Here is a 24,241-nt window from a genome sequence, read left to right on the forward strand (position 1 = left end):
GGCCTGCTCCGAAGGCAGAGTGTCCTCTGCCCTATTGATGCTAAACTGAACCAAAGGGATGTGTGTATATATTGGGATAAGGGATGTTCCGTAATTTGCTACTGCTTGTTGCTCTTGTCTAATGATCACTAACTGGAAAACCTCTTGTTCCAGGCCATCCACATGGAGACCGATCCTCAGACCATCAGTGCTTATTTGGTGTACCTATCCCAGCACGCCCCCATAGAGGATCAGGGGCAGCACAATGACCTCTCTCTGGTAAGAGAAGGGATTGAGTGATCACATGGAAACACTGTATCTCACACCTCTCTGCACTGTAACGACCACAGGCTCGTAACTGAGCCAGAGACTTGCTGTACAAACTAACCACCTGTTAATGAGTTTACAAGTCACACGCGGGGGTGTCTTGTTTCTTTCGAGTGTCTCACATTGGACGTCAGACTACATGTGACTTTCTGATTTGGGAGGTGGATAGCCATTCGCAGGAGTATGGTGAATTTGAGACTATAGATAGGTTTAAAAAAAATAAAAAATCCCAACCCTGATAGAGAGTGCAGTCTCTGGACCCAGCTGGAGAGTGTTTGCCATTAATACCTAGGTATATGATAAATGTTGGGAAATTGGGAGTGAGGCATAACAACATGACAAGTCAGGCACATTTTGTAGTAAACAAAGAGGAGTTCTGAATTTTTTAAAATATCCTTTGGGCCATCTTGGGTACTTGGCGTCTTTCATTGTTCACAGATTTTAAAGGGTACCTTGCCAGCACTTTCTTGCCTTTTGTGGGGGTTCTGTGCTGCCCTGGTGATCTCCCAGTGATAGGGACGTAGGTCTTATGGAGAATCTATTGAATTGTTCTTTGCCTCCTGGGAGTCATGTGGGCTGGTCTCCAGGCTCTGTGTGCGCGCATGCCCAGTGTCTTAAGTTACGATTGTTGTTAAAATATAACAAAAATCATGGGATCTCTGAGTCTTCTAACAACCATGACAAACCTTCTACCTGACTTAAACCTGGTAACACTCCCTGTGCTATAGGTGTATGGAAATCTGGATATGCCATAACAGAGGGGGCAGTTGTTAAGTAAGGAAGATGATTTGTGCTACACCTGCTCCAGTGTTGCACACCTCCCAAAGATTGCAGTTCCATCCGTAACGTCCCCGTGGCCCTTATGTAGCAAGATGGACCAGTGGACTGATCCAGGGCAGGACCAGGTGGGCAAATAGCTTTTCCCACAATCAAAGCTGGAGAGGGCTAGGGAGTGAAGCAGGAGTGCCTGTGTGAAGATTTTCACAGGTGTTTTCTCCCTGCAGGATGTGGCCAGGCTCATAGTGGAACGCTCCACCATCATGTCTCATCTCTTCTCGAAACTCTCATACTGTGCTGAGTCAGAGGCAGTGCTGGTTGCTCTGCTCTCCATCTTCTCTTGCTACGTTAAGCGCATGCGCCAGAGCAAGGAAGGGGAGGAGGTGTACAGCTGGGTAAGCATCTCCCTCAATCTTCTTTGAGTCCTTCTCTTCCCTCCGGCTGTCTGCGTCTCTCTATCTCTCCTAGCATTCCTATTTCTGTACTCTCTTTCATGGTTACTTATTTTCTTTCCCCTCCTATAGTCTGAGTCCCAGGATCAGGTGTTCCTTCGCTGGAGTAGTGGGGAAACAGCCACTATGCACATTCTTGTGGTCCATGCGATGGTCATTCTGTTGACACTGGGACCACCTCAAGGTTAGTATTGTGTGTTGAAACAGATTCACATGAATCACTGCTCTGATGTAACTTCCTCCAGCCTGCACCATCCTGGAGAAGGAGGCAGTTGGGTCCTCATCCTGCACTGCTCAGGAAGCCAGGACACTTAAACGCGTAGACTTTAAAGTCAGAAGGGACCATAGTGATCATCTAGTCTGACTTCCTGCACTTTGCAGAACTTCACTCACTTCTGAAATAGACCTCTCACCTCTGGCTAAGTTACTAAAATCCTCACATGATGGTTTAAAGTCTTCAAGTTACAGAGAATTCACCATTTACACTTGTTTAAACCTGCAAGTGAAATGTACCCCATGCTTGAGGAGTTGCCTTCTTGTGAGGCATCTCTGATATTGATTGGTACCCCCTACAGTGTCCTTAGCTGTCTATATCAAAGGCCACAACAAAACCCACCTCTATACTGCCTTTACATCTTTACTAGATGCTCCAAATACCTGGCTATGTGGCATATGTGCAGAAGTAACTTGCATCCCACCCTGGTTCATTGCCTCTCGGTCAGGTCTAGCTCACTGCTTGCTGTGAAACCAAGGAGCATGGACGAAGGAGTGTGACGTAGAGTTTGCCTCTCCTCTTGTTTTTTTCCATTTCCCCTCCACTCTGCCAGCCATGATGATCTATTTGTTGTCCTCTTTCTCCCATCTGGGTTCTTCTAGCCACTCCAAATGCTGTGGGAATTTTCAAAGGCTCAGAGAGGGAGGGAGGTGCCCATTAACTAACTCCCCCTTTGGGCCTTTGAAAGTTATCCAGGCTCAAGTCCCAGTATGTCCCACCTTTCTCCATTTCTGTCTCTTTGCCTGAAAGCCTTTTTGGAGCCAGGAGTTTTTTCTGTGTTACTGTTTGTTATAACTGGAGTGCCCAGCAGCGTACAAGGTACTTCACAAACAAGGCATGTATCTGCCCCAAAGAGCTTGTATTCTAAATACTAGACTAGACAACAATTCAGAGCAGCAACCAGCGGATATGTATGGGGCAGGGAGTGCAGGGCTTACAAATTCTTGTTTTGCTGCATGTGTTGCGAGCCTCTTAAGGTTATAAAGAAACGTACGTTTTACTTTTTTCTCTATTTGATTTAAGCACTTAGTCTCTGCTCAGCAAGTAACCCAAAATATCCTAGGAGCTGTTGGGAACATTTCAAATCCATTGTTCGGTTCAGTGGGTTATGTTGAACATTGTTTTTATTGGCAGCATCCAATTTTAAAGTTACTGATGGGAATTCTCTCCCCCAGTGTAGCGTGAGAGTCAGACCATTTGGCATATGGCTCACATTCCTCTTATCCAATTTAAGCTTGTCTTTTGTTGCTGAAGCAGAATGGTGGTTCGCGGCCTCTTAACAAGGAAGTGACCTGGTTTATACTGAGACGGGTGGGGTATATCAGTGTGTATAATGTGCATGTGGAATAACTTTTGTAACTGTTCTGGTAAGCAGGGGAAGGTGACTTTTGTGCCTTGCTGGACATTTGGTTCCCAGAGAAGAAGCCCCTCCCCACTGCCTTTCTTGTTGACACTTCAGAGGAGGCCCTGCTGCTTCCTGACTGGCTGAAGCTGCGCATGATCCGCTCCGAGGTCCCTCGCCTAGTGGATGCAGGTGAGTGGGGCCCAAGGGACACGTGCTGGGGGTTGGGTTGCCAAAGCCAATGAAAGATATGGAAATGCTGTATTGAAAAATTAGCCCAGCTCCTTTGAGGTCTCAGCCGTCTTTATCCCATAGGTGCTGTAGATGAGTGGAGGGATAGAGGGGAGTGTCTGTCTGTTAGCAGATTTGGATTTCTTTCTTTGCAGCAGAGAGGTTCCAAGCACAGGCCTCTTGCCTTGCTTCACTAGGCAGTTTGCTAAAGGGCTTCCATTGCCCTCCAACAGAGACTTAGGGACTTTGGGCTAGTCCAAGCGGGGACGTGTGTGTAGACCAGTGGTTCTCAGCCCCCAGACCACGTGCAGGCCAGTCAGCACACAGCGGCGGCCCATGTGATATCCTCAGGGCCATACAGGTAGTATATATATTGTGTGGATGCAGCCCACATAACCCAGAGAGAGCTGCATATGTGGCCCACAATGGTAAATAGATTGAGAACCACTGGTGTAAACTCTTCACTTACTCCTTATATACTACTCTGTGTTGTCTACCTTCAATCCCTTTCTTTTCTGGGGGGAGGGGTGCACTGGTACATGGGGACTAGTATAAAGTATTTAAGGACTGGGGCCGACTAGCATCAGGCTCCTGCAGTTCAATCCAAGTGGAAGGTGAATAAACAGCAGCATTCAATCTAGGGGGGTGGGAGGAGCCTTCTCTAGGCAGCTCTCGACTCCAATATCAAACCCCCTGGCACAATGCAGGCTGTTCTTTCTGCTTACCGTTGAGCTCTGTCCATGCCTGTCTTGCACTGGCTGTGGTTTTGGCATTTGCACCAGGCCGGGGAACTGTTCGGCCTGTAAAGTCTTATTAGGATTGTACTGCCAGCTTGACTATTGAGCTTTACCATTTATTTTAAAGGGAGCAAGGGCTGTGGAATTAGAGGACCTTCCTTTTACTTAAACCAGATCCATTTGTATTCCTTTGACTAAATTAAGCTGCAGAAAACATACATCTGACCACTAGGGTGAGTGCATATCACAGCTTGCATAGCACACGACAGTGCCTACAATGGCAGTAGCAGTGCCTGAATAATATAACGGATAGCTGCATCTTTTAGCATCACGTGGCTCTTCACTGCTGTCTGTTCTTTGCATTCAGAGGTTTTGTCCCTTCCTTACTAATTAAATGACAGCTCTCTCTTGCCAGTGATTGAATTATTCAATAATTCCTGCCCGCGGCCATCAACAGAGAGGGTGGCAGTTATTTTTAATACAGATGATTTGGTTCCTGAGGTTTTGATCAAATTAAATGGAGGATCAAATTAACCCCAGAGTGAATTAACTGGAGGATGCAATAAGAAGGAAAATATGTGCAGAGTCTGTACAGGGCAAAGAGAAACCCATAAGCAGCTGTCAGTGTTGGCTTAGGTCCTGTGCAGCCCTGCTAGTAAAGGTGTCATTGATGGCGTGTCCAAAACCACATGGACCTGCTCACGAACATATCCTGCTCCTATGTGTGAGTGACTCAGAAACCTGAGGATTCTGACTGGCCATGTCTGCGTGTTTCAGCACTGCAGGATCTGGAACCGCAGCAACTGCTTCTCTTTGTTCAGTCCTTTGGGATCCCAGTCTCCAGTATGAGTAAACTCCTGCAGTACCTGGATCAGGCAGTGTCTCACGACCCACAGACGCTGGAGCAGAACATCATGGACAAGAGTAAGATCTTAAGATTAGGCTGTCTAGGAATCTGTCTCTTTCTGGACCTGCTGTTTAAATCCTCCTTTGTTAGCTCGAATCATTTTGCAGCTTCCTTGTAGGTTCCAAGATAGCTCAGCCTGACCTCTGTCAAGGCCACCGTAGCAGCCATTGCTGTCCACAGGGACCTGTCTGAGTAGGCTTGGAGTGTATTTCTCAAGGGTGTAGCATTTTCTAGCTTAGCTTGTGAGAAATTTGGGATTGTTTGTGGGTGATTTCTGGCTGTCTGTGAAACAGGGTTTGTTCTTGCTGGGGTTTCTCTGCTTACTTGGAATGCGGAGGGGTGTGTAAATTCCCTGCAGAATGGGAGCTGTGCACATGGCAGCATTTGTATCCAACTTCATATTTTGTCCTTTTTCAGATTACATGGCTCATCTTGTGGAGGTTCAGCATGAGAGAGGAGCTACGGGGGGGCAGACCTTCCACTCTCTGCTCACCACTTCCCTGCCAGCATGCCGAGGTATTGCGCAACATACACTAATCACTCTCACAACAAAGAACTGACCAATATTCCACCTCAGCCTTTGTGAGGCCCAGCTCCAGTCTGTCTTTCTGAAGTGTGGGTTGCTTTGTTGTCCTTCAGGCGTCTCCCAGGCTGAAAAAGGAGATCAGTCCCCTTCATACAAACTTCTCCACCAATGGACACCACCCCCAGCTAGAACTTCCCTATCTCCACTCCTGGACTAGGAGAGGAATTCTGGTTTCTCTGGAGGATTTTATTACAACAAATTCTATCCTTGTTATTTTCTCCATGTTGTTTAGCTCCTCATGTTTGGTCTAAGGAGAAAAGGCTGCTGTTTACCTTTCTACCAGTTTGGGGTCTATAAAACTGGGGCACATCTCTTCATTTGGGCCCCAATTGGTGACGCTTGCCTATGACAGTGTTCCTTTAATCTCTCTGCAGATGGTGCTGACACTCCAAAGCCCAAAACTAGTCCTGAGACCCCACAAGGACAGAGTAGGATCCGGGCGTTGACTCAGATCCGGGTCCTGGGTCCTGAGGATGACCTGGCGGGCATGTTTCTTCAGGTATTGCTACTGCATCTGTTATTTAGAGAATAGGTTTGTCTGCAGCTACTCCCTTCTGTATCCCCGGGCCCAACAGCTGCAGTGCCTTTTCCAGACCCAACGCCTACATTCTAAGCCTGGTTTGATGAACTCTGGCCTCTTGCTTTCACAGTGCTTGGAAGGAGGGAGTTATAAGTCTTTGGTGGTGGGGGCCATGCTATTTTAAAGATAATGGAATTACTGATGGAAAGATCTCATGGTTAGAGCATGAGGTTGAGACCTAATTCTGCCACTGTTAGTAGTTTTGTGGGCAAGTCACTTAACTGCTGTGCCTCAGTTTCCCTATCTGTGTGGCTCTACCTCTGAGGCTTAATTTGGTAATATTTATGAAGTGCTTGTGGATCCTTGGACAATAGTTGCTGTGTAAATGCAGGATATTAGTATCAGTAGTCTTATTTGATCTATATAGACACTGCTTTGCCTGTTCCTCCCTAGGTCACTAAAGTATTTGGAAAGCAGGTACTGTTAGGTCCCCTCTAGTGTACACGGTCAGAGCCACGTCTCCATGTCAAGGAACAAGCCTATGTAAACCAATTCCCTGAAGCAGTGGCTGTTATCATGCAGATGGTCCTTTTGTTTGTTTGTTCTCATACAAGCTTGCCGTCTTTCAATTTTCTGTCAGCTGTTCCCACTGAACCCGGATCCCCGGTGGCAGAATTCGAACCCGCGCCCCATCTCCCTGGCGTTACAGCAGGCACTGGGTCAGGAATTGGCTCGCATCCGCCAAGGGAACACACAGGTGACAGGGATTTCAGTGCGTCTTCTCCAGGCAGTGGCAGCATTGATGAACTCTCCACATAGCGGGGCTCTGGTGATGGCCATGCACCGAAACCACTTTATCTCCTGCCCACTGCTGCGTCAGCTGTGCCAGTACCAGGTGAGCCATGTGGGAGTGGGCTCTTGTCTAGCATGGAATTGGGGGCAGAGGGGAAGGGAGCAGTTAAGCTCAGACCTCTGAAAAAACCAGCGCCAGTAGCACTGGCAGCCTTGCTCTTGGGGACTAGTAACTGCAGTACAGGAACACCCTAGAATAGCCTTCAGAGCAGGGAGAGATTTACCTTAGGAGATATACTGTATTAGTGAAGGAAGGTATTGAACTAGATCTATGTAGTTGTTCTGTATCCTTGCAAGTGAGTCTTTCCAGATGTGCATGGGGAGATGCAGGTCACAGAGTTGACATTCAGTGAGCTGGGGTTCCAGGTAGCCTGTCTGCTGTATGTGCCCATGCATGCTGCAGGCGTTATCACCTTGTCATCTTCGTACAAACAATCCCCACCACCAGGACTCCCAGCTGCACCTTCCCTAGCTTTACACCTGTAACTTTTAGTATTCTCTCCCCAGCGCTGCGTACCCCAAGACACCGCCTTCTCCTCGCTCTTCTTTAAAGTCCTCATGCAGATGCTGCAATGGCTGGAGAATCCTGCTGTGGAAGATGGTCCTCTGCGTGCTCAGCTCAAGTCCTTTGCTGTGCAGTACTCTTCAAGGCATAGGATCAGTGATGGTAAGAGGCATTAAGCAGAGTGTGCATCTCGGAATGGACAAAGTGGGGCAGAGAAGGGTCAAAATCAGAACCTGATGCTGAGTCTAATGTGGCTGTTTTTCCACCCCCTTTCTGAGAATGAAATGGAGAGGGTTGTCATCGTTTCAGCATGTGGAGAGCTATATAGAAATGCCCAAGAGTAAAAAAGAAAGGGGGAGATTAGGTTGTGCTCATGTCCGCATGTTGTTCGAGTGACATTAATAGGGACAGGAGGCAGCCAAAATGATTAATCATTAGGATAATTTGCAGTGAAGGCCCATCAGCTGATGGCCTCTTAGAGAGCAGGCAAGTGGGATTGTGGGAAATCTCAGGACTGTGGATATCAGAGTTGATGATGTGAATGTAGTTGTCCTTGATTTAACACTGGCAAGAGACTGCAAGGTGAAACAGTTCCACGCCGTTGTTTGTTTTGCTGTCCATCATCTAGCCAGAGTTCCAAGGCCAGGGAATCTGGAGAGCACAGCCAAAAGTACAAGCTTGAGGTTTGGACTTAACTGCCTTGGGGTTGACCATAGGGTCTTCTAGCCATAGATGCTTGTGACTCCGGCCCCAGCATTCTGTTGGGGTTTTTTGATGGGCACGAAAGTGCTAGTGTGTGCAGGTTTCAGATGTTAAGCTCTTAGAAAGAGGAGTCATGTGAAGTGTTTGTATGAAAGAAGCCACAGCAAGGCTGGCGGAATGATTAAAGGAGGACCCTGGTGTGGCTTAGTGGTACTGATGCTGTGATTCCCTGCAGTTCGAGGTGGGTTCCTGCACCTGGCAGAAGCACTGGCATTCCGTCGTGACCCTGATGTGATCAGCTCCACTGTGCGAGCCATCATGGCAACCCTGAAATCTGGAGAGAAGTGTAATGTGGAGCCAGAACTCATCAGCAAAGGTATGGCTATCCTTCTGCCCTGCCTTCTGGAACTGCCATTGGTATTGGGGACAGAACAGAGATGTGCATGCTTGCTCCACTGCTTAGTGGGAGTGTAGAGCTGGGGAGACTGCTTTTGCTCTCCTGGATCAAGGGTTCTGACCTACTGGAAGGTTGCTCCTGTCTCATTTTACCTCCTTTTGTTGCATTCTGTCATATTGGTTTATAAGCTGCTTGGGACAGGGACAGGAACTGAGAAACAGCGCATAATGCTGGGTTCTGCTTCCCTAGTGAATAGTAGAGTATCCATACTTTCTGTAGAAAGTTCCAAGACTGCCCTGTCTCTCACTGAGATTCACTGTAAGGGAGTGCAGTACTAACCGGCTTCATGAAAGATACTATCATCTGGCTCACCAACTTCACACTGCCTCCCAAAACCTCTGAGAGAAGTCTCTTTCTTTCCCTCTCTGTTAGTCCTTCAAGGTCTGATTGAAACACAGTCTCCTTACATGGAGGAGCTTCTGACTGTCCTCTTCTCGGTTACCATTGAGACCACAGCCAGGTTCCCTGCCATGAGACCAATTGCTGTGGTGAGCTCTCTGCTGCTCCAGGAGAAAGAGGAGACACCTGTGAAGAAGGAGTTGGATAGCAGCAGGTGAGTCTCGGGGTGGTTGGTACTGGTCACTCTGTCTGTCTGGTTTTGTGGCACCTTTCCTGATATTTGTGCTGTGCTCTTAGTGCTGAAGCTGCTCGTCTAGGGCCCTCCTCGGGCCTTCTCAATGACTGGCTGGAGATGCTGGACCCTGAAGTAATCAGCAGCTGCCCAGACCTCCAGCAAAAGTTGCTGTTCTCCTGGAACACGGTACGAATCTCTCAGCCAGGAATGAATCTTAAACTGAAGCCCCTTTCTTGAGCTGCAGCCTTCAAGTCTGAATCCCTCAGTCTGTTCCACTGTACTAGCTAGTGGGAGAAGGGGTCTGTTCTGCTCCACCGATAAGAGCACGTTCTACACCAGTGGTCACCAACCAGTTAATCACGATCGACTGGTCAATCCTAGAGGATCTCTCTTAGGGGCGGGGTAGATCTTGAGTTGCCCTTAAATTCAAAAAGTGATCTTGGGCATAAAAAGGTTGGAGACCACTGCTATACACAGTGATGCCAATTCCAGAGCAGCACAGTCTGTCTCTAAAGAGGGCCTGTAGTGAATTCTTCTCCAGGTGGGATTTTGCACTCCATGTCACTGCCATCCTGGAATCTTGGCATTTCTGTAGCCCCCTTCTCCCAAGCTCTCTCAGCACTGTACAGCTATCAGTTACTTAGTCCACAGCAGACCTGCGGCTAGGTTTTCTCACCATTTTACAGATGGGCAAACAGAGGTTTGGAGAGGGCTACTTGCCCAGGAACATGCAGGGCCAGAGTCAAGACTGGAACTCATCAGTCTTGGGTTCTGATCACTTGCTCTAACTGTTAGGCTTCACTGCTGCTCTAATCCTATGTCCTCAATTTTTCATGTTCCATGCACAATCTGTATCCTCTGTTCTAAGTGTATCTGAGCCCTCCTCTGCTACTCCTACCCCCTCTACCTAAGTGTCCTAAAATGGATTCAGACTTCCATCTCTCTCTGTTCTCTCCAGACTAAAGGTTATTCTGGGTCTCAGGTGCCCTCTTTTCGCCCATATCTGTTGGCTCTCCTAACTCACCAGTCCAGCTGGACAACATTGCACCAGTGCATCAGGATTCTGCTTTGCAAAAACCGGGAGCAAAGGTGAGTCTTTCAGATACCAATATTATATTTGCAGACGTTCCCTTCTTCCAAAGCTCTAGTGATTTGTAGACTCTATCGACTCAGGGCTATGGTGTCTCTAATCTCAAACTTGCTGTTGAATCTCAAACTTGCTGATGAACCCATTGAAATTTTTCTGTCTTCTGGCAGGTTTGACCCGACTGCATCCTTAGATTTCTTGTGGGCCTGTATTCACATCCCTCGGATCTGGCAGGGAAGGGACCAGAGAACTCCTCAGGTAGTGGTTTAAATCCTTCATAGTCCCTCTCAGGATGGGAGAAGGGGATGTGCTTTTCACACTGGCCTGGTTTTCCATGATGTCTTGGGGGACCCTGGTGTATAATAGCAGATTTGCTGCCAGCACCCCAGCACGTTTGTAATCTCTTGTGCTAAGGTTTAACATGGAGATGGTGATTCACAGTTTTGGTTTAGAACTGATACAAATAAATGTAAATTTTCCCAGATGTAAAACTTTCACTGCAACAAAACAAGCGTCTGGTTGTAGCTCTTGCAGAGACTGTTAAGAGTTATAGTGAAAATGTAGCCACGTAGCTACATCTTTGCAGAACTAACTGTCCGGTAGGCAAGTACAGATGGAGTGAAAGAATAATTCCCCCCTTTGGGTTGGGAAGTGCAAGCTACCCCCAGTGGGGGAGCTCTTTGTCCAAGTTTGTGTAGTGGATGAATTGTCAGTTCCTTTCTAGCCAGATGCCAAGGGATGGAAGTCGATGCATTGTGAAAATTTGGGGTAGAGAAGGGAGGTGCAAAGCCCCTCATTTTGGGGGGGGGGAAGGGAGAGGGATTATATTTTGCCTGGTTTCCCATTCCTGGGCATGGTGCAATTTTTAAGCAAGGTACAAAGGGAGTTTTTGTCATGTAAAGGATTATCTTCCTGTTTGAGAGTGTGTGACTAAGGTTATTGGCCAGCCCTTGCCCCTGGCTTCACCTTGAGAGTGTTTGTGCTGTTACAGAAACGTCGAGAGGAGTTCGTGCTCCAGTTAAAGGCATCAGAGTTGATCAGTTTGGTTGAGCTGATCTTGGCTGAGTCCGAAACCAGAAGCCAGAATACAGAGGAAGCCTCCTGCACGCTCATCCAATCACGGTTACCCCTGTTGCTCAGCTGTTGTCATGGAGACCTAGAGAGTATTAAAAAAGTAACAGAGTATCTGACGGGCTGTATCCAGCAGTGGGGCAGCAGGTGAGGATGCAGAAACGAACGAACCTTGAGTCCATCGCACTCAGCAGTTACTTAGGTGGCTATTTGGGCAGCCACGTGACCCAAATGAGGCTTGCCAAGGCTGCTTTGCTAGGATCGCTGCATTTCAGAATGCATCTAGAAACTGCCCAGTATGTTACCTTCGTGTCAACTTAGAAACAGTTTGACTCTGAATGTGATACTCTGGTTATCTGTGTGTGTCTTTTCTGTAATTCAAGATCGAATTGCTCCATTTTACAACTCAAAAAGTGTGTTTCTAGCTGCCAGCCCTGCATCCACCCTCCCACCTCCCCAGAACTGGAAGTCAAGTGATGTTTTCTCTACCTGTGAAATCATCACTGGTAATCCATTCTGCAGCTGGAACTGAGCTGACTCTTTTGATGATTGTGCTGAAGGCAGAATGGAGCCCAGCCTGCTCTCTATAGCTATATGGGCTCTGCAGTGCTAACAGAAAGAGAGCACGTATATGTCAGTAAATCAAGCCAATCTAAATCCTGGACTCATCTATGGTAGAGCTGGAAAAGACTTTCTAGGTTATCTGGACTGTCCCCCTGCTGATGCAGGATGTGACTCAGCCATGTGGAGAGCAGGTGTGCTGAGTCAGAATGGGCCATTTTGTATAATCACTTTTTACTTTCATTACTTTTTAAATGAGGAATTCACTCTTTGATGGTAGGATTTGCATTTTTAACACTGATGTTGTGCAGAAACTCTGCTTTCTGGGACTTTAAGAGGGACTTACTGGTTGCCATATGCCCAGTGGCAGCTTTGCAATTGCAGTGCTTTCTGCTAGAGAATCGGAGGCAGTCTCACTGGAAAGCTCCGTGGAACTGCTCTGAAAAGCAGGCAGCTCTAAGGAGGCTATCTCAGAGTGAAGTGCTATTAAGTCAGCAGTACGGCGGTGGTTGTAGTTATTTGCTTCTAGCTGTTTAGGATGTGCAACTGGGGAGGAGCGGAGTGTGGATATTAAGGCCTCTGATCTGCATCAGACACTTTCTCCTTGGCCTAGGAATGTAACCGTGCATTGTCATCTCCTTTCTCTTTCAGCTCAGTGGGAAAACGCTGCCAGGACCTTCTTCTGCAGCTCTACCTGCAGCTGCCGGAGCTCCTTGTGCCCATGCCTGAGACACTGCTGACCAGGGAAGGGGCTGCAGACAGCAGTACCTGCAAAGTAAGGAGTAAAGGGACATAGAGGCAACAGAGTATGCTTCTCTGTTCTTTAAATCCATGTGATGAGCATGGGAGCTGAGTTGATAGGCAGGTTGCAAAAAGAACAAACACACTGCCTTGGACTGTAACCTTCTTCACCTTGATCCCATGTGGAGCTCCCACCTTTTGCTTCCCTTAACTCCAGAACACACTGGACTTTTAACATTTTGTCCTTGTCTAAACCCCAGCAATATAAAGACTGCAGGTATTTTCCTAAAAAAAGAAAAGGAGTACTTGTGGCACCTTAGAGACTAACCAATTTATTTGAGCATGAGCTTTCGTGAGCTACAGCTCACTTCATCGGATGAAGTGAGCTGTAGCTCACGAAAGCTCATGCTCAAATAAATTGGTTAGTCTCTAAGGTGCCACAGGTACTCCTTTTCTTTTTGCGAATACAGACTAACACGGCTGTTACTCTGAAACCAGGTATTTTCCTGTGTGAGATAAAGGCTTAATTAACATGCCTGCATTCTCCCAGGTTATGTTAGGCACCTTGTTATTATATGAGAAGCAGAAATGTTCAGCTCCTGCTTTCACAGATGGGAAAAATGAGGGACTTGGGACTGTAGATCCCTTGCTAGTTGGAAGGTTGATGGCTTACCTGAAAATCAAATTTAATTTTTTTTAACCCTCTCCCTACTTAAAAGGAAACGTGGAACCCCACCGATAGGCTGAAGACTTGCTCCTCCAGCTTCAAGCCATTGAACTTTGATTTATCAACTATGATTCTTTCTAGCTTGATGCCCTGGTTCACAGATTCATCACCCTCCTCGCAGAAGCCAGCGATTCCAAGTCAGCTGAGAGCCGTGTGTGGGATGCCAACATGGCATGCAGGAAGCTAGCTGTGGCTCACCCCATCCTTCTGCTTAGGTACTGCCCTTCTGGTCCTTCTCTTCACCAGGCCAGTGGCTGGAGCCTTTTCAGCTGGACCTCTGTGTCAGTATTAGCACTCACCCCAGAACGAGAACGACATTCCCACTGCAAACCTGATTATAGCACTGGAGCATGCTCCTGTGTATAAAAGAAATGCTATGAGCAGCAGACCCACTCAAGCCGTTTGCTGGCTGTCTCTCCTGATGAGGTGATGCCTCTGCTAGCAGAGGAGTCTTTTGGAGGTGGGCAGCGAAGAAGAGAAATGTGGTGGGAAGGGGAATTTGTCTGGTCGTGGACATAGGGATCAGAGCATGAAATCTTGCAGAGGCTGAGGAGAGGGATGAGCTGAATATCTTAGAGTTGATTCTGTTACACAGTTGCTCTGGAAGGGCTTTGGAATTTAATGCTTTACTTTTGCATTTCAGACACTTGCCAATGATCGCAGCTCTGCTTCATGGGCGGGTACATCTCAATTTCCAGGAGTTTCGGCAACAGAACCACCTGACTTTCTTCATCCATGTCCTGGGGATCCTGGAGCTGCTTCAGCCACAGGTGTTCCAGAGTGAGCACCAGGGGGCGCTATGGGACTGTCTTCTCTCCTTCATTCGCCTGCTACTGGTAGGAGAACATTACCCTTTACAGACTGCATACAGCCAGCCAACTACTAGGGGGAGAAGTTGGTATCTGACCATCTCAGGGTGCTGTGTGTCACACTTTACATGTGTGTATACTGTGTGTGCTTGTACGAATACATGTGCACGAACGGGGAGGGGAAGGACGTGTGGACTTTCAGGCTTCCCCTGGGTGTTAGTGGTTTCGGTTAAGTGTGGTCTCCCTCCATCCCTCCAGAATTACAGGAAGTCCTCACGTCATCTGGCTGCCTTCATTACCAAATTCGTCCAGTTCATTCACAAGTACATCACGTGCAATGCCCAGGCTGCTGTGTCTTTCCTGCAGAAACATTCTGACCCGCTCCAGTAAGTGTTCTATTCTGACCTTACTCCCATTGCTATGGTGCCCCCCCCCCCGCTGTGATTGCCCATCTACCTGGCATTACTTGGCTGCCAGCAAATTCAGTAGTTTTTGCTGATGCACAGGCAAAGGGCCATCTGTTGGGATTGCTGTCCACCTTAAAAATAAATAAATTGCTGGAGTCACAGTCTCCTAACCAGATAAGAAACAACAAGAGCAAAGTTACTATTGAGCTTTTATTACACTGCTTTTCCCTAGAGATTTCCATGTGCTTTTAAAAGGTACATGAGCAATAGTGTCCCTTTTACAGATGGGAAAATGAGGTACAGGACGGTTAAGAGACTGGCTGCAGCTCACAGAGACTCCAGGAATAGAGCCTAGGTTTCGTAACGCGCACACATAGGACACTGCATATTACCAGGCAGGCAGCAGCAGAGTTCTCCCCCAGACTAGTGGATACAGGGTCCCATCTGCAAGTACATGGGACAATATATTTTGGCCCCCCCTAGAGGGAGGGAGCTGGAGTTGCCATGCTGCTTCAGCAGTTCTGGCTACTGTCTGTTTTCTCTCTCGTCTGTTGACGCTTCTTTGTCCATTACTTGATTCCTCCTTCTCTACCCTTTATTCTCCTTCTCCCACAGTGACTGAAACTAATCTTTGTTCCTCTTCCCCACACGTTCACATTCATACATGTACCCTCAGCTTGTTCCTTTTCACTCCCGGATGTTGAGCTGATTGTTGCTGGTTTATGCCAGAGATGCCTTTTCTTTCACCATAGTGACCTGTCATCAGATAACAGTGACCTAGTGATGCTGAAATCTCTCCTGGCTGGGCTAAGCTTGCCCAGTAAGAGTGGTGTCTTGGACAGAGGCTCTGAAGAAGAAAAGGATGGTGAGTGTGTGTAACTCTTTGGGCTAGATCAATGATCCCCACCCCTGTGCTATGTTTTGGAGTTCTGTTGCTTCTATGTGGACTTCAGTCTGAGCTCTGCACTCCCAGCTCTAATAGGACAGTGAAGGGGGGAAGGAAAGGAACTGAGGGTGAAGGTTGTGTCCTCATAGACGTTCCTGTGAGGAACTGGTCAGCAGTAGTGAAACCAGTGCCTGGGAAGGGGTAAATACTGACTTCTCACTTGTTATAACTCTCGGAGCTTCCCAATGCAGTGGAATAGCAGCACCAAAGGTATATATTGCTAGGGAGTCTGCTCTCCTCTGCTTGTCTTCAGGCTAGCCCTTCAGGAAGATCTCCTAAGGATACATCTGCTCCTTCCCTACTCATAGACATCATCCTGACTTCTGATAGGATTGTCCCTTAGGAAATTCTGTGGGTGTTACAGGGGCTAAGGATAGTTACCTCTCCCTTTCCTCTCTGAGCAGATGCCCTGGTAAGGGGACAGTAGACAGTGATGTAATCCATTGACTGGGAATGCCAGATTCACCTTCATTTTAAATGTGCAGAGCATGCCTGGGAGTTAACTATTTCTCTCTGTCCCAGATGAAGCAGCTGCCGGCTCTCTGCCCCTGGTCAGTGTGTCCCTCTTCACTCCCCTCACTCCAGCGGAAATGGCCCCATACATGAAGAGACTCTCCAGGGGCCAGACTGTGGAGGGTAAGTGGAGACCGCTTTCCCAGAGCACCTCATAGACTTTACAGACAGGAATCACTCTACCCACCTCCTTTTGGCTGGAACATGGTAGCTGCTCCTAGCCACACTTCCCGAGAATGTTAGACCAGAACTACAGGAAGCATATAGACAAAAATCAGCTCAACTAGTATTTGGCTGGGACAGGAGAAGCTGGTTTGCAGCCATGAGCCCTGTGCAGGGACGCCACCAGCAGCCAGACAAGTTCATCTAGAATTGAAACCATAGCCTATAGTCTTCTAAACCATGCAGTCCCGGTAAGAGAAGCTGCAAATCTCCTAAAGCCAGTATGCATCTCATGAGCTAAACAAGGTTGAATCTGTTCTGTGTTTGGATGGGAGACCTCCCAGGACAATTTAGGTGCTCTGGGAAGTGATGTGGTTGATTCGCTGAGTGGTACTTTGCTAAGGGTCAGTACTGAACCAGTGTCCCAGCACAGCATTTGGGGTGCTGTGTTGCTGGAAGTGCCGTCTTTTTGGATGAGATATAACATTTAAAGTTCCGGCTCCCCATTTTAGGTTATCAAAAATCCCCTTGTGCTCTCCACAGAAGTTCAGGCTGTTAGCATAGTATCCTAGGGAGCTACAGTTTGCTTCTCTAAGGTTCTTTTAATATCATTTACATCCAGTATTCTTCACTATCCTGATCTGGGACATTACTGTGTGGGGTTAGCCCACTGCTGCCCAACTCAGAAATAGGGAACAGGATCCCTACGTGTGCATGGTTTGCAGATTTGCTTGTCATGATGTTGCGGTATGAGGCCTTATATAAAGATCAGTCTCTGTTACAACTGAAATTGATCCAGAACTGAAACTTGCCACAGACAGCAATGCTAGCAGCTAATGCGGCCTCTGCTGGGGCAGTTCTGGAGGTGTTGATCCATAGTACAGAGCATCCTTCTAAGGTCCTCTTTGAAGCATCATCTCTGTCTTTTAGCTTTGCATGCCAGGTTAAGACTTTATAGCTCAGCAGAGGACTCTTGTGTTTGAGACAAATGTTCCTTTTGGAGCTTTGCGGACTCCGCTATGTTGAAAGGAAGGTTTACCCTTTTCCATCTGTGACTTTCCCCCCAGATATCCTGGAGGTGCTGAGTGATGTTGATGAGATGTCCAGACGGAGACCAGAAATTCTCTCCTTTTTTGCTGTGAGTATATGTAGCCCAGAAGTGGCCTTTGGAAATTCACTTGCTGTGATGGGGGATTCCTTGCAGCAGAGTCTACCTTGCACAGTTTATTCAGGTGGTGTTTTCCCTCTGCTTTATCAGGTCATTATCACGGTGTCTGTGGGTAGGCCAGTTGTGAGGAATTACCTTCTCAGTTAGTTTAGGCCTTCAACTGCTACATGAGTGTGTGCACTAAGCCATTTATACACGTGTGCTCTCTCACACACACGCACACACACTTCCCCTCTCCTTCTCTCCATTACGCTGGGTCCCTGTCACCCCGTAATATCAGTCTAGAGAGAAAGGGGAACAGTTCTGCAGGAAAAACTTCGTGAGGGACCAGGGAAATGGATGTAGATCCAATTGTCCTGTTTAGAGCAAGAGAAAAACCCCTCTGGATGCTTAAAGCAATCACAACTGGCTGATCCTTCTTACAGATAGAAATCCCCTGCATGTGACCCTGGCTCAGCATTAACTTGCTGGATAGATGGTTAGCGGGCTGGAGCAGTGCCGCACAGGTGGTAATGTGAGCCTGAAGTGCTTGTTCTCAGTGTCGCCATGGGATCTCTTGCTGATCAGCCTTGTCTCCTCTCAGACTAACCTGCAAAGATTGATGAGCTCTTCAGAAGAGTCCTGCCGGAATCTGGCCTTCAGCCTGGCTCTGCGCTCAATTCAGAACAACCCCAGGTGAGAAATGGAGATATCCATGAATGTCAGGCTTCTCCTGAGTCACTTCCTCCTCTGTCAGCCATGTGCCCTGCATTGTCCTATGTACGGCTCTGACTCTTTCTTGCTCCCTTGATGCTAAGAGTGGGGATGCTAAGACGGTGCTATGTTTTGTTCCCAGCATTGCTGCTGATTTCCTCCCCACTTTCATGTACTGCCTTGGCAGCCGAGACTTTGAGGTGGTGCAGACAGCGCTGAGAAACCTTCCTGAATACACCCTTCTCTGCCAAGGTAGGTCTAGGCTTCTGCGTTTGCTGCTGCACACTCAGCCGTGAGAGGCTGGAAACTGATTTTTCCAGAGGATCTCCTTCAACTGCTTTCAGTGTTGGATTTATTTGTGTCTGTATTGGAAACTGGAATTTCCTGGGAAGTTCTCGCTAGACATTGGTGCTTGGTTCGGTGCTATTTCCTGGCCTGCCCAGTGGCAGCTTCACTCTGAACGCCACGGAAGGAATTTATTGCGGGGACTCCCCATGTTGCCAGCATTGGCTTCTCTCTAACAGTTCTGATCATGTAGCAATTTTCCTCTTTGAGTTAAGGAGCTTTGTATTCATCAGATACTTGTCTGGAGTGTTAATTGTATGCCTGGGTGTGATGGTGTGTAGTTACTGCCTTTCCCCATCTGGAAAGTTTAAAACTTAGTTCCGCTGCACTGGTGTTTTCTCTTGCTGGGTCTAGTCCTAGCACTTCCTCTGTGCCGTATGATTGTTACTGGCAAGTCAGGACTGGTTAGACCAGTTCTCTTACCCTTCTCTTTTCCCCTTCGCAGAGCATGCAGCAGTGTTATTGCACAGGGCCTTTCTGGTTGGGATGTATGGACAAATAGACACCAGCTCGCAGATTTCAGAGGCCTTGAAGGTTCTGCATATGGAAGCCATGATGTGAACATCGATGCCCCAGGAACTGATTTGTCCAGTTGACTTGAATCGCTGTGAGGAAGCACTTTGTATTCCAGCCTGTGGGCTGGGGGGGACAAGAGAGAGTGATCGTGGAAGGCCAGCCTAAGCAGAAGGAGAGCTCATGCCTGGGGTCTGACTGAAGGAATACAGGGATAGATCCTACTTAGGACATCACTTCGGTGGGAGCAAAGGGGCTTCTAAGCATGGTGTATTACAAGGGACCACATCCTTGGGATCTTGGATGGTATTTACCACTTCCTGTTGGGCAGTGGCTATGACTTCAATCACCATCTCACATCCAGGAGACCATGGCATTTGGGGTAGGGGAAGGGAGAGTTGCCAGGGGGCTCTCTAAGCTTGTGACCTCTGGATTGTCCTTTGCATGTTGGAGGGAACACAGAAATCTGTACAGAGCAAGAGACTCAGTGTTACTGTTTGTGACTCCTTTTTAAATTAAAACTCTTCTAGTTCCTATTAGGCTCCCTGCCGGCATTACTGCTTTTCTGCGTTAGGCTCGGTCCTTCTCCGAGTCCCTCTCTAGGCTCTCTCTCCGTCTTTCCTTTGGACGGCTGTTCCGCAAGACGGGACTTTTACAGAAAACCTAGTTGCAGCCCTCTACAGCCAAAGTGGACTCTTCCCCTTTGCCAGCAGCGTGCGTTTGTTCCTTGTTCCTTCTGCTGCACAAGCAGAAAACCATTCTGGAGGATATGGAGGTGGGCCCAGCCTCTGCCAGATTGACCTTCCGTGCTTGGGCCGTGGCAGCCAGAGCTGCCACATTAGGGATTGCTGTTCATTACTATTTTTGTATGTCAACAAAGGGTGCCTTGCTACGCCCACAGAAACCCCTCCATGGCAGCAGAGTATACACAGAAAGCATCTTTGATGATCCGACAACCATTTTCCCTTGGGTTCTGCCATTTACTTCGTGCACCAGTATCCCTGCAGGCAGACTCCTTATCTCCAGGTGGGAGGGCAGGCCGTGTGGCTTGGTCCTTCAGCGTGGATACCCATGACCGCAGGAGTGTGGGAGGAGCAGAGACTAGTAGGTTCCCCCCTCCCCTTACAATTAAGCACATCTTCTTAGTCTCTGCTTAATATGCTGGCGGTCCTATTTCCTTCCCCTTGGTCTCTTGCCATATCCCAGGAATGGTGTCAATGCAGTTTGGCTTAACGCAGCGTAATCAGTAATGACTAAGGTATGGCTCCTTTCACCTCTAGGTCTGCAGGTGGTAGAGATGGTCATTGCACCCTGGTTGCTGTTGGGCAATGAAATGCGCTGGTGGGAGAAGTATGTTCCTCATTGACAAGGATGCACCACGCAGTTGGCTCGTTTGTTAGTATTCTCAGCAGAGAAGCCAAGACCTCAGGGTACGTCTACACTGCACAAAACAGTGTGTTCTTAACCCAAGTAAGCTAACCAGAGTTAAGAGCACTTTTTTCGGGTGTAGACATCGCCTAAACTACTCTCCCTCTGTCAGGGCTGAGGCCGCAGTGGGGAAGCCTGTACTGCCCCTGCCTTTTCTCTACCTGTTCTGAGGATAAGTAGAAGACTCCGCTCTCCACTGCTGTTAGTCTGGCATCTTTTCATGTGCCCTGGGGAAAATGTGAGGCACCTTTGGTGTCTCTCACCCAATTCTCTTCACTGGCTGGAGTTCACAGGGGAGGGGAACCCACTAAGAGAAGGCTAAAGCCGGGGGAGGTATCTAAAACCCCAGACAACTCTAACCACAGCCCATCAGTCTCTTACCTGGGCTTTTAAATAAAGAGATTAGAGCCATCAATTCATGATGCAATGTACTCCTGTTTTCCAGAGCATCTGCTTTACAACCAATGAAGGGGCTGTAACAGTTAACTAGAAATAAATTAAGTGAAGAAACAAGCTGAAGATCAAGTCAATAAAATAGTATGTTTTTTTCCTGAGGGTCTCAGTGACAGTGGGATTAATGCCCTGGGTTCGCATTTGAAAGGTTACAGATGAAATCTGTTGGCTATTCTGAACTTAGTCCCTTTATTGAGCATCATTAAAACCTCTTCACAGTTCATCACACTAAGCAGGTGTCTCCCCCAGTGGTATAGGTCAGGAATAGCCAGGAGGCTGCAGGGCAGGATTTGAGGAGCCATTGCAGAGTGGTTTGTGTCAGGTGGAGTGGGAATGTCTGGGGACGGTGACAGCAAGAGGGAGAGGAGGTTAGTAAGAAATACACTGGCCGAGCACTGGGTCAGCTTGTACCCCGCTCCTGAACCCCCCTGCAGAAAGGGTTCATTGAAAATCCCAAATGCAGAGTTGGATCTCAAAGTCTTTGTTCAAATGAATTAAACATTGAAATGGGCGAAAACAAACACCATGTTGTTGGTTGCATTTGCTAATTTGCCTCTGTTCATGAAACAAGGGGTCTCCCAGGTGTGTTTGGCAAACAGCCATGTTGCAGGTGTCCCAGTCTGGAATAGCAGAAGGTGTTTCCTGGCCACACTCTGGGTTCATTGGCAGAGATGGGTGTGTGGACAAACAAGATTGCTGGTAGAGTGCAGTGGGGGGCAGCTGCATTGCATGTGCCTGGCTTTGAACTGTTCCCTTTCGAGACCGGCAAGTTAGTTCAGAGGTGGAGGGAGTGTGAGAGGAAACGTGGGTGGCCAGGATGTGAATGGTGCAGTCACTTGATCTGGCAGGACAGCGGCAGCCCCTCTAGCCTAGCTGGAGTTCGTCTTTATCTCACTGAATAAGAGGCATCACTTATGACTTGCTGCCTTCTGTGCATTCCATTGAATCAACCCCTCCCATGCCTAGATCCTACGGCGATGGACACATTATAAATACTGGAGCCTATGAGAATACTGAGTTAGATGTTCCAGCTGCGATCTGTCGTTGAGGCTGGGAATGCAGTGCGGCTGCTGCGGCTGGGGACTAATAGGATCACTAATGCATGCCAGTATTAATGTTCAGGTTGAGTTCCCGGTGCTTTTAATTTGGGGGCTTTTGTGCGAGAGGTTTGAAGGCGAGGCACCTTGAAGTGCCAAGACAGCTCGAGGCGGGGAGTATGTTGCCGCTGGAGTGGAATGCAGGGATGATGGGCCTGCAGCCCAACCCCTCTTATCTGGGACGGGAGAAGTGACAGTTCAAAAATGGTTAGCGACGGCGTTACTGATGCAATGACACTGGCCCGCCTTTTAATCAGTGCTTGTTTATAACTGTGTTTCATCTCTGTCCGGCTGAGCTGGTTCTCTCCTCCCCTCCTCCAAGAGGGAGTAGCAGAGCTGAGCTAAACTGACAGCGCTATCCACTGCAGGCCTTATAAAGCCCTCTGCTTTGGGGAGAGTGATCTAAAAGCTCCCTTGGTAGAGAAGTGAGGGGAGAGGTTTATAAATGGTTCCATTTGTTGGGAATGGGGTGGATAGGTAGTTACTGGAGGAGCCCAGGATGGCCACAGTGGAATCACCACCGTGGTTCGTCTGCCTTGGGCTGAGGGTCTCTTCTGAGCAAAAACGCTAGAGAGAGGCACAGGTGCCAAACCAGCTTCCTCGAGCCTCTGCTCTGTGGCACTGAGCTTGTATGGAGGCACTGCCACGGGATTGAACGGCTCCCTTGAAAGCCCGTGGGCTGAGTTTGCTGCCTCCTGAGTGCTGTCAGCCTGGAGAGAAGTGTCTGAGCTCCAGAAGGGAACTCCCCTCCCAAGTGGGGCAGCCACCAGACACGCAGGGCTAGGGAGAGACGCTCAGTGACTTATAGACCACTAACATTTTACCTGCTATATCCCAGGTCTGTACACATGAACGCTTCTGCAGAAACTGCATCTGAACCATACGTTTGTTCAGTAGATAAATCCTTCTGAACCTGTCCCGTGAGAGGCAATCCAAGCTGAATTGCTTGTCCCGGGAAAGCAGGCGTGTTTGGTATCCGGTCATCTCTGTCGTGTTCAGCCTGTCGCTGGGTGCTGTGGTATCAGTGACGTGTAAACTGCTGGTTAACAGGTGACTAGGAGGCTTTTAACTGGCCCAGATTCTGAGCAAACCAGCTGCCTCCTGACAGGGGAGAAGTTGCTGGATATTGTGTGTGTCCTGCTCACCTGCCTGCTTTGCCTCATGCTGCCTTGGCTCTTTTCCATCGGGGTGAGCTGCTCTGGCCAACTGCTGCTGGAGGTGAGCGCCCCTTGCTGACCGTGTTTCCTGCTTTGAAGTCTGATGCCTGAGTGATTGGGCTCCCTCCTCCCTCTCAGCCCAGTCGCTTTTTGAAGGGATGTTTCAGCTTTACTCTGTAAATGATCCAGGACTGAATGCAGACAGCCTGGTGCAGGGGGATCCAGTTACAGACAGTCTGAGAACACACAACTGGGAATGCTTCCCTGTCTCCAAGAGCTATGACTATCTGTTACCCGGGGACCCATCGAGAAGAGCCCCACGCTGGATCTGATATGGAAGTGGATAAGGATCTTTCCAAGGGCTCCCTGCTGCAATGAATTAATGCATTAAACTTCCACCTGATCTGGGGTCTGGGTTTAACTGTGGAACCATTGTAAAAGCCTAAGGAGGGCGGTGGTCTTGTTTTAGTCTCTGCCATTGCAAATGCTTTGCAGAACTGGCAGTGTCCCAAGGAGAGACCCCGGACTGGAATAGTAGGGGGTGAAGCTTATCGGACTTTAGGAGCAGTAGTAGAGCTGGGGGTCCAGACTGGCAGAGCTGGGTGCTTCAGATCAGAACTGATGTGCATTGGCAGCAGGGAGGGGGATACCTGTCTCTGGGACCAACTGGACTAGCGCCCAAAGGGGAAGGGCCAAGAAACACCTCAGCCTCCCCCCGACTGCTTCCCTGGGGATCATAGCAGGGACTGGAACTAAGGTGCAGGTCTCTAGTCTCCTCCCACACCAGCAGAAGGTAGAGGAAGGGGCAAGAGCATCACTCTCCTGCCTCCAAGCACTGGAGAGAGCTGCTGCTGCTCAGTTATTGCTCTGCCTTGGGGCTGGAGCTCAATTCTTGCATTAGCCCCAGGGCGCCCTGGGGAAACACACAGTTCCCGCTCCCTCACTGACACACAAGCATGGCCCTCCTGGGTTCAGGGCTCCCGGGGACAGGATTCGCCCACTCACCAGCCTGAGTAGCTAGGATTGCATGTGCCCATAGGATTTCCAGGTGGATTTGAGAGGACATGGTCAGTCAGGACCAAAGGGCAATGGTGGGAAAAGGGGATGCAGGTCCAGACATTCCATGTGTCTTTCCTATTTG

At 48.5% G+C, this 24,241-nt stretch overlaps 1 protein-coding gene across 5 annotated transcripts in view; it reads left to right on the top strand.

Moving 5' to 3' along the window:
- Nucleotides 1-24,241, top strand: part of INTS1 (integrator complex subunit 1) — a 56,966-nt gene that overhangs the window by 16,025 nt on the left and 16,700 nt on the right. For 2 of the 5 annotated variants that reach the window (XM_048867942.2, XM_048867948.2), the window contains 24 exons: nucleotides 154-258; nucleotides 1,311-1,478; nucleotides 1,608-1,719; nucleotides 3,182-3,343; nucleotides 4,897-5,043; nucleotides 5,444-5,542; nucleotides 5,987-6,111; nucleotides 6,773-7,027; nucleotides 7,492-7,651; nucleotides 8,427-8,567; nucleotides 9,021-9,201; nucleotides 9,285-9,408; nucleotides 10,181-10,311; nucleotides 10,480-10,567; nucleotides 11,301-11,527; nucleotides 12,593-12,716; nucleotides 13,491-13,624; nucleotides 14,053-14,245; nucleotides 14,477-14,604; nucleotides 15,378-15,490; nucleotides 16,094-16,207; nucleotides 17,314-17,384; nucleotides 17,998-18,089; nucleotides 18,250-18,359. In XM_048867942.2, the coding sequence (XP_048723899.2) occupies nucleotides 154-258; nucleotides 1,311-1,478; nucleotides 1,608-1,719; nucleotides 3,182-3,343; nucleotides 4,897-5,043; nucleotides 5,444-5,542; nucleotides 5,987-6,111; nucleotides 6,773-7,027; nucleotides 7,492-7,651; nucleotides 8,427-8,567; nucleotides 9,021-9,201; nucleotides 9,285-9,408; nucleotides 10,181-10,311; nucleotides 10,480-10,567; nucleotides 11,301-11,527; nucleotides 12,593-12,716; nucleotides 13,491-13,624; nucleotides 14,053-14,245; nucleotides 14,477-14,604; nucleotides 15,378-15,490; nucleotides 16,094-16,207; nucleotides 17,314-17,384; nucleotides 17,998-18,089; nucleotides 18,250-18,359 (3,304 nt within the window). Of the gene's footprint in view, nucleotides 1-153; nucleotides 259-1,310; nucleotides 1,479-1,607; nucleotides 1,720-3,181; nucleotides 3,344-4,896; nucleotides 5,044-5,443; nucleotides 5,543-5,986; nucleotides 6,112-6,772; nucleotides 7,028-7,491; nucleotides 7,652-8,426; nucleotides 8,568-9,020; nucleotides 9,202-9,284; nucleotides 9,409-10,180; nucleotides 10,312-10,479; nucleotides 10,568-11,300; nucleotides 11,528-12,592; nucleotides 12,717-13,490; nucleotides 13,625-14,052; nucleotides 14,246-14,476; nucleotides 14,605-15,377; nucleotides 15,491-16,093; nucleotides 16,208-17,313; nucleotides 17,385-17,997; nucleotides 18,090-18,249; nucleotides 18,360-18,897; nucleotides 19,502-24,241 lie in introns of those variants that run through there. The other 3 variants (XM_048867944.2, XM_048867946.2, XM_048867943.2) reach the window with 3 other exon arrangements.

The sequence above is a fragment of the Caretta caretta genome, chromosome 10 (assembly GCF_965140235.1).
Source record: "Caretta caretta isolate rCarCar2 chromosome 10, rCarCar1.hap1, whole genome shotgun sequence".
Taxonomy (NCBI): domain Eukaryota; kingdom Metazoa; phylum Chordata; order Testudines; family Cheloniidae; genus Caretta; species Caretta caretta.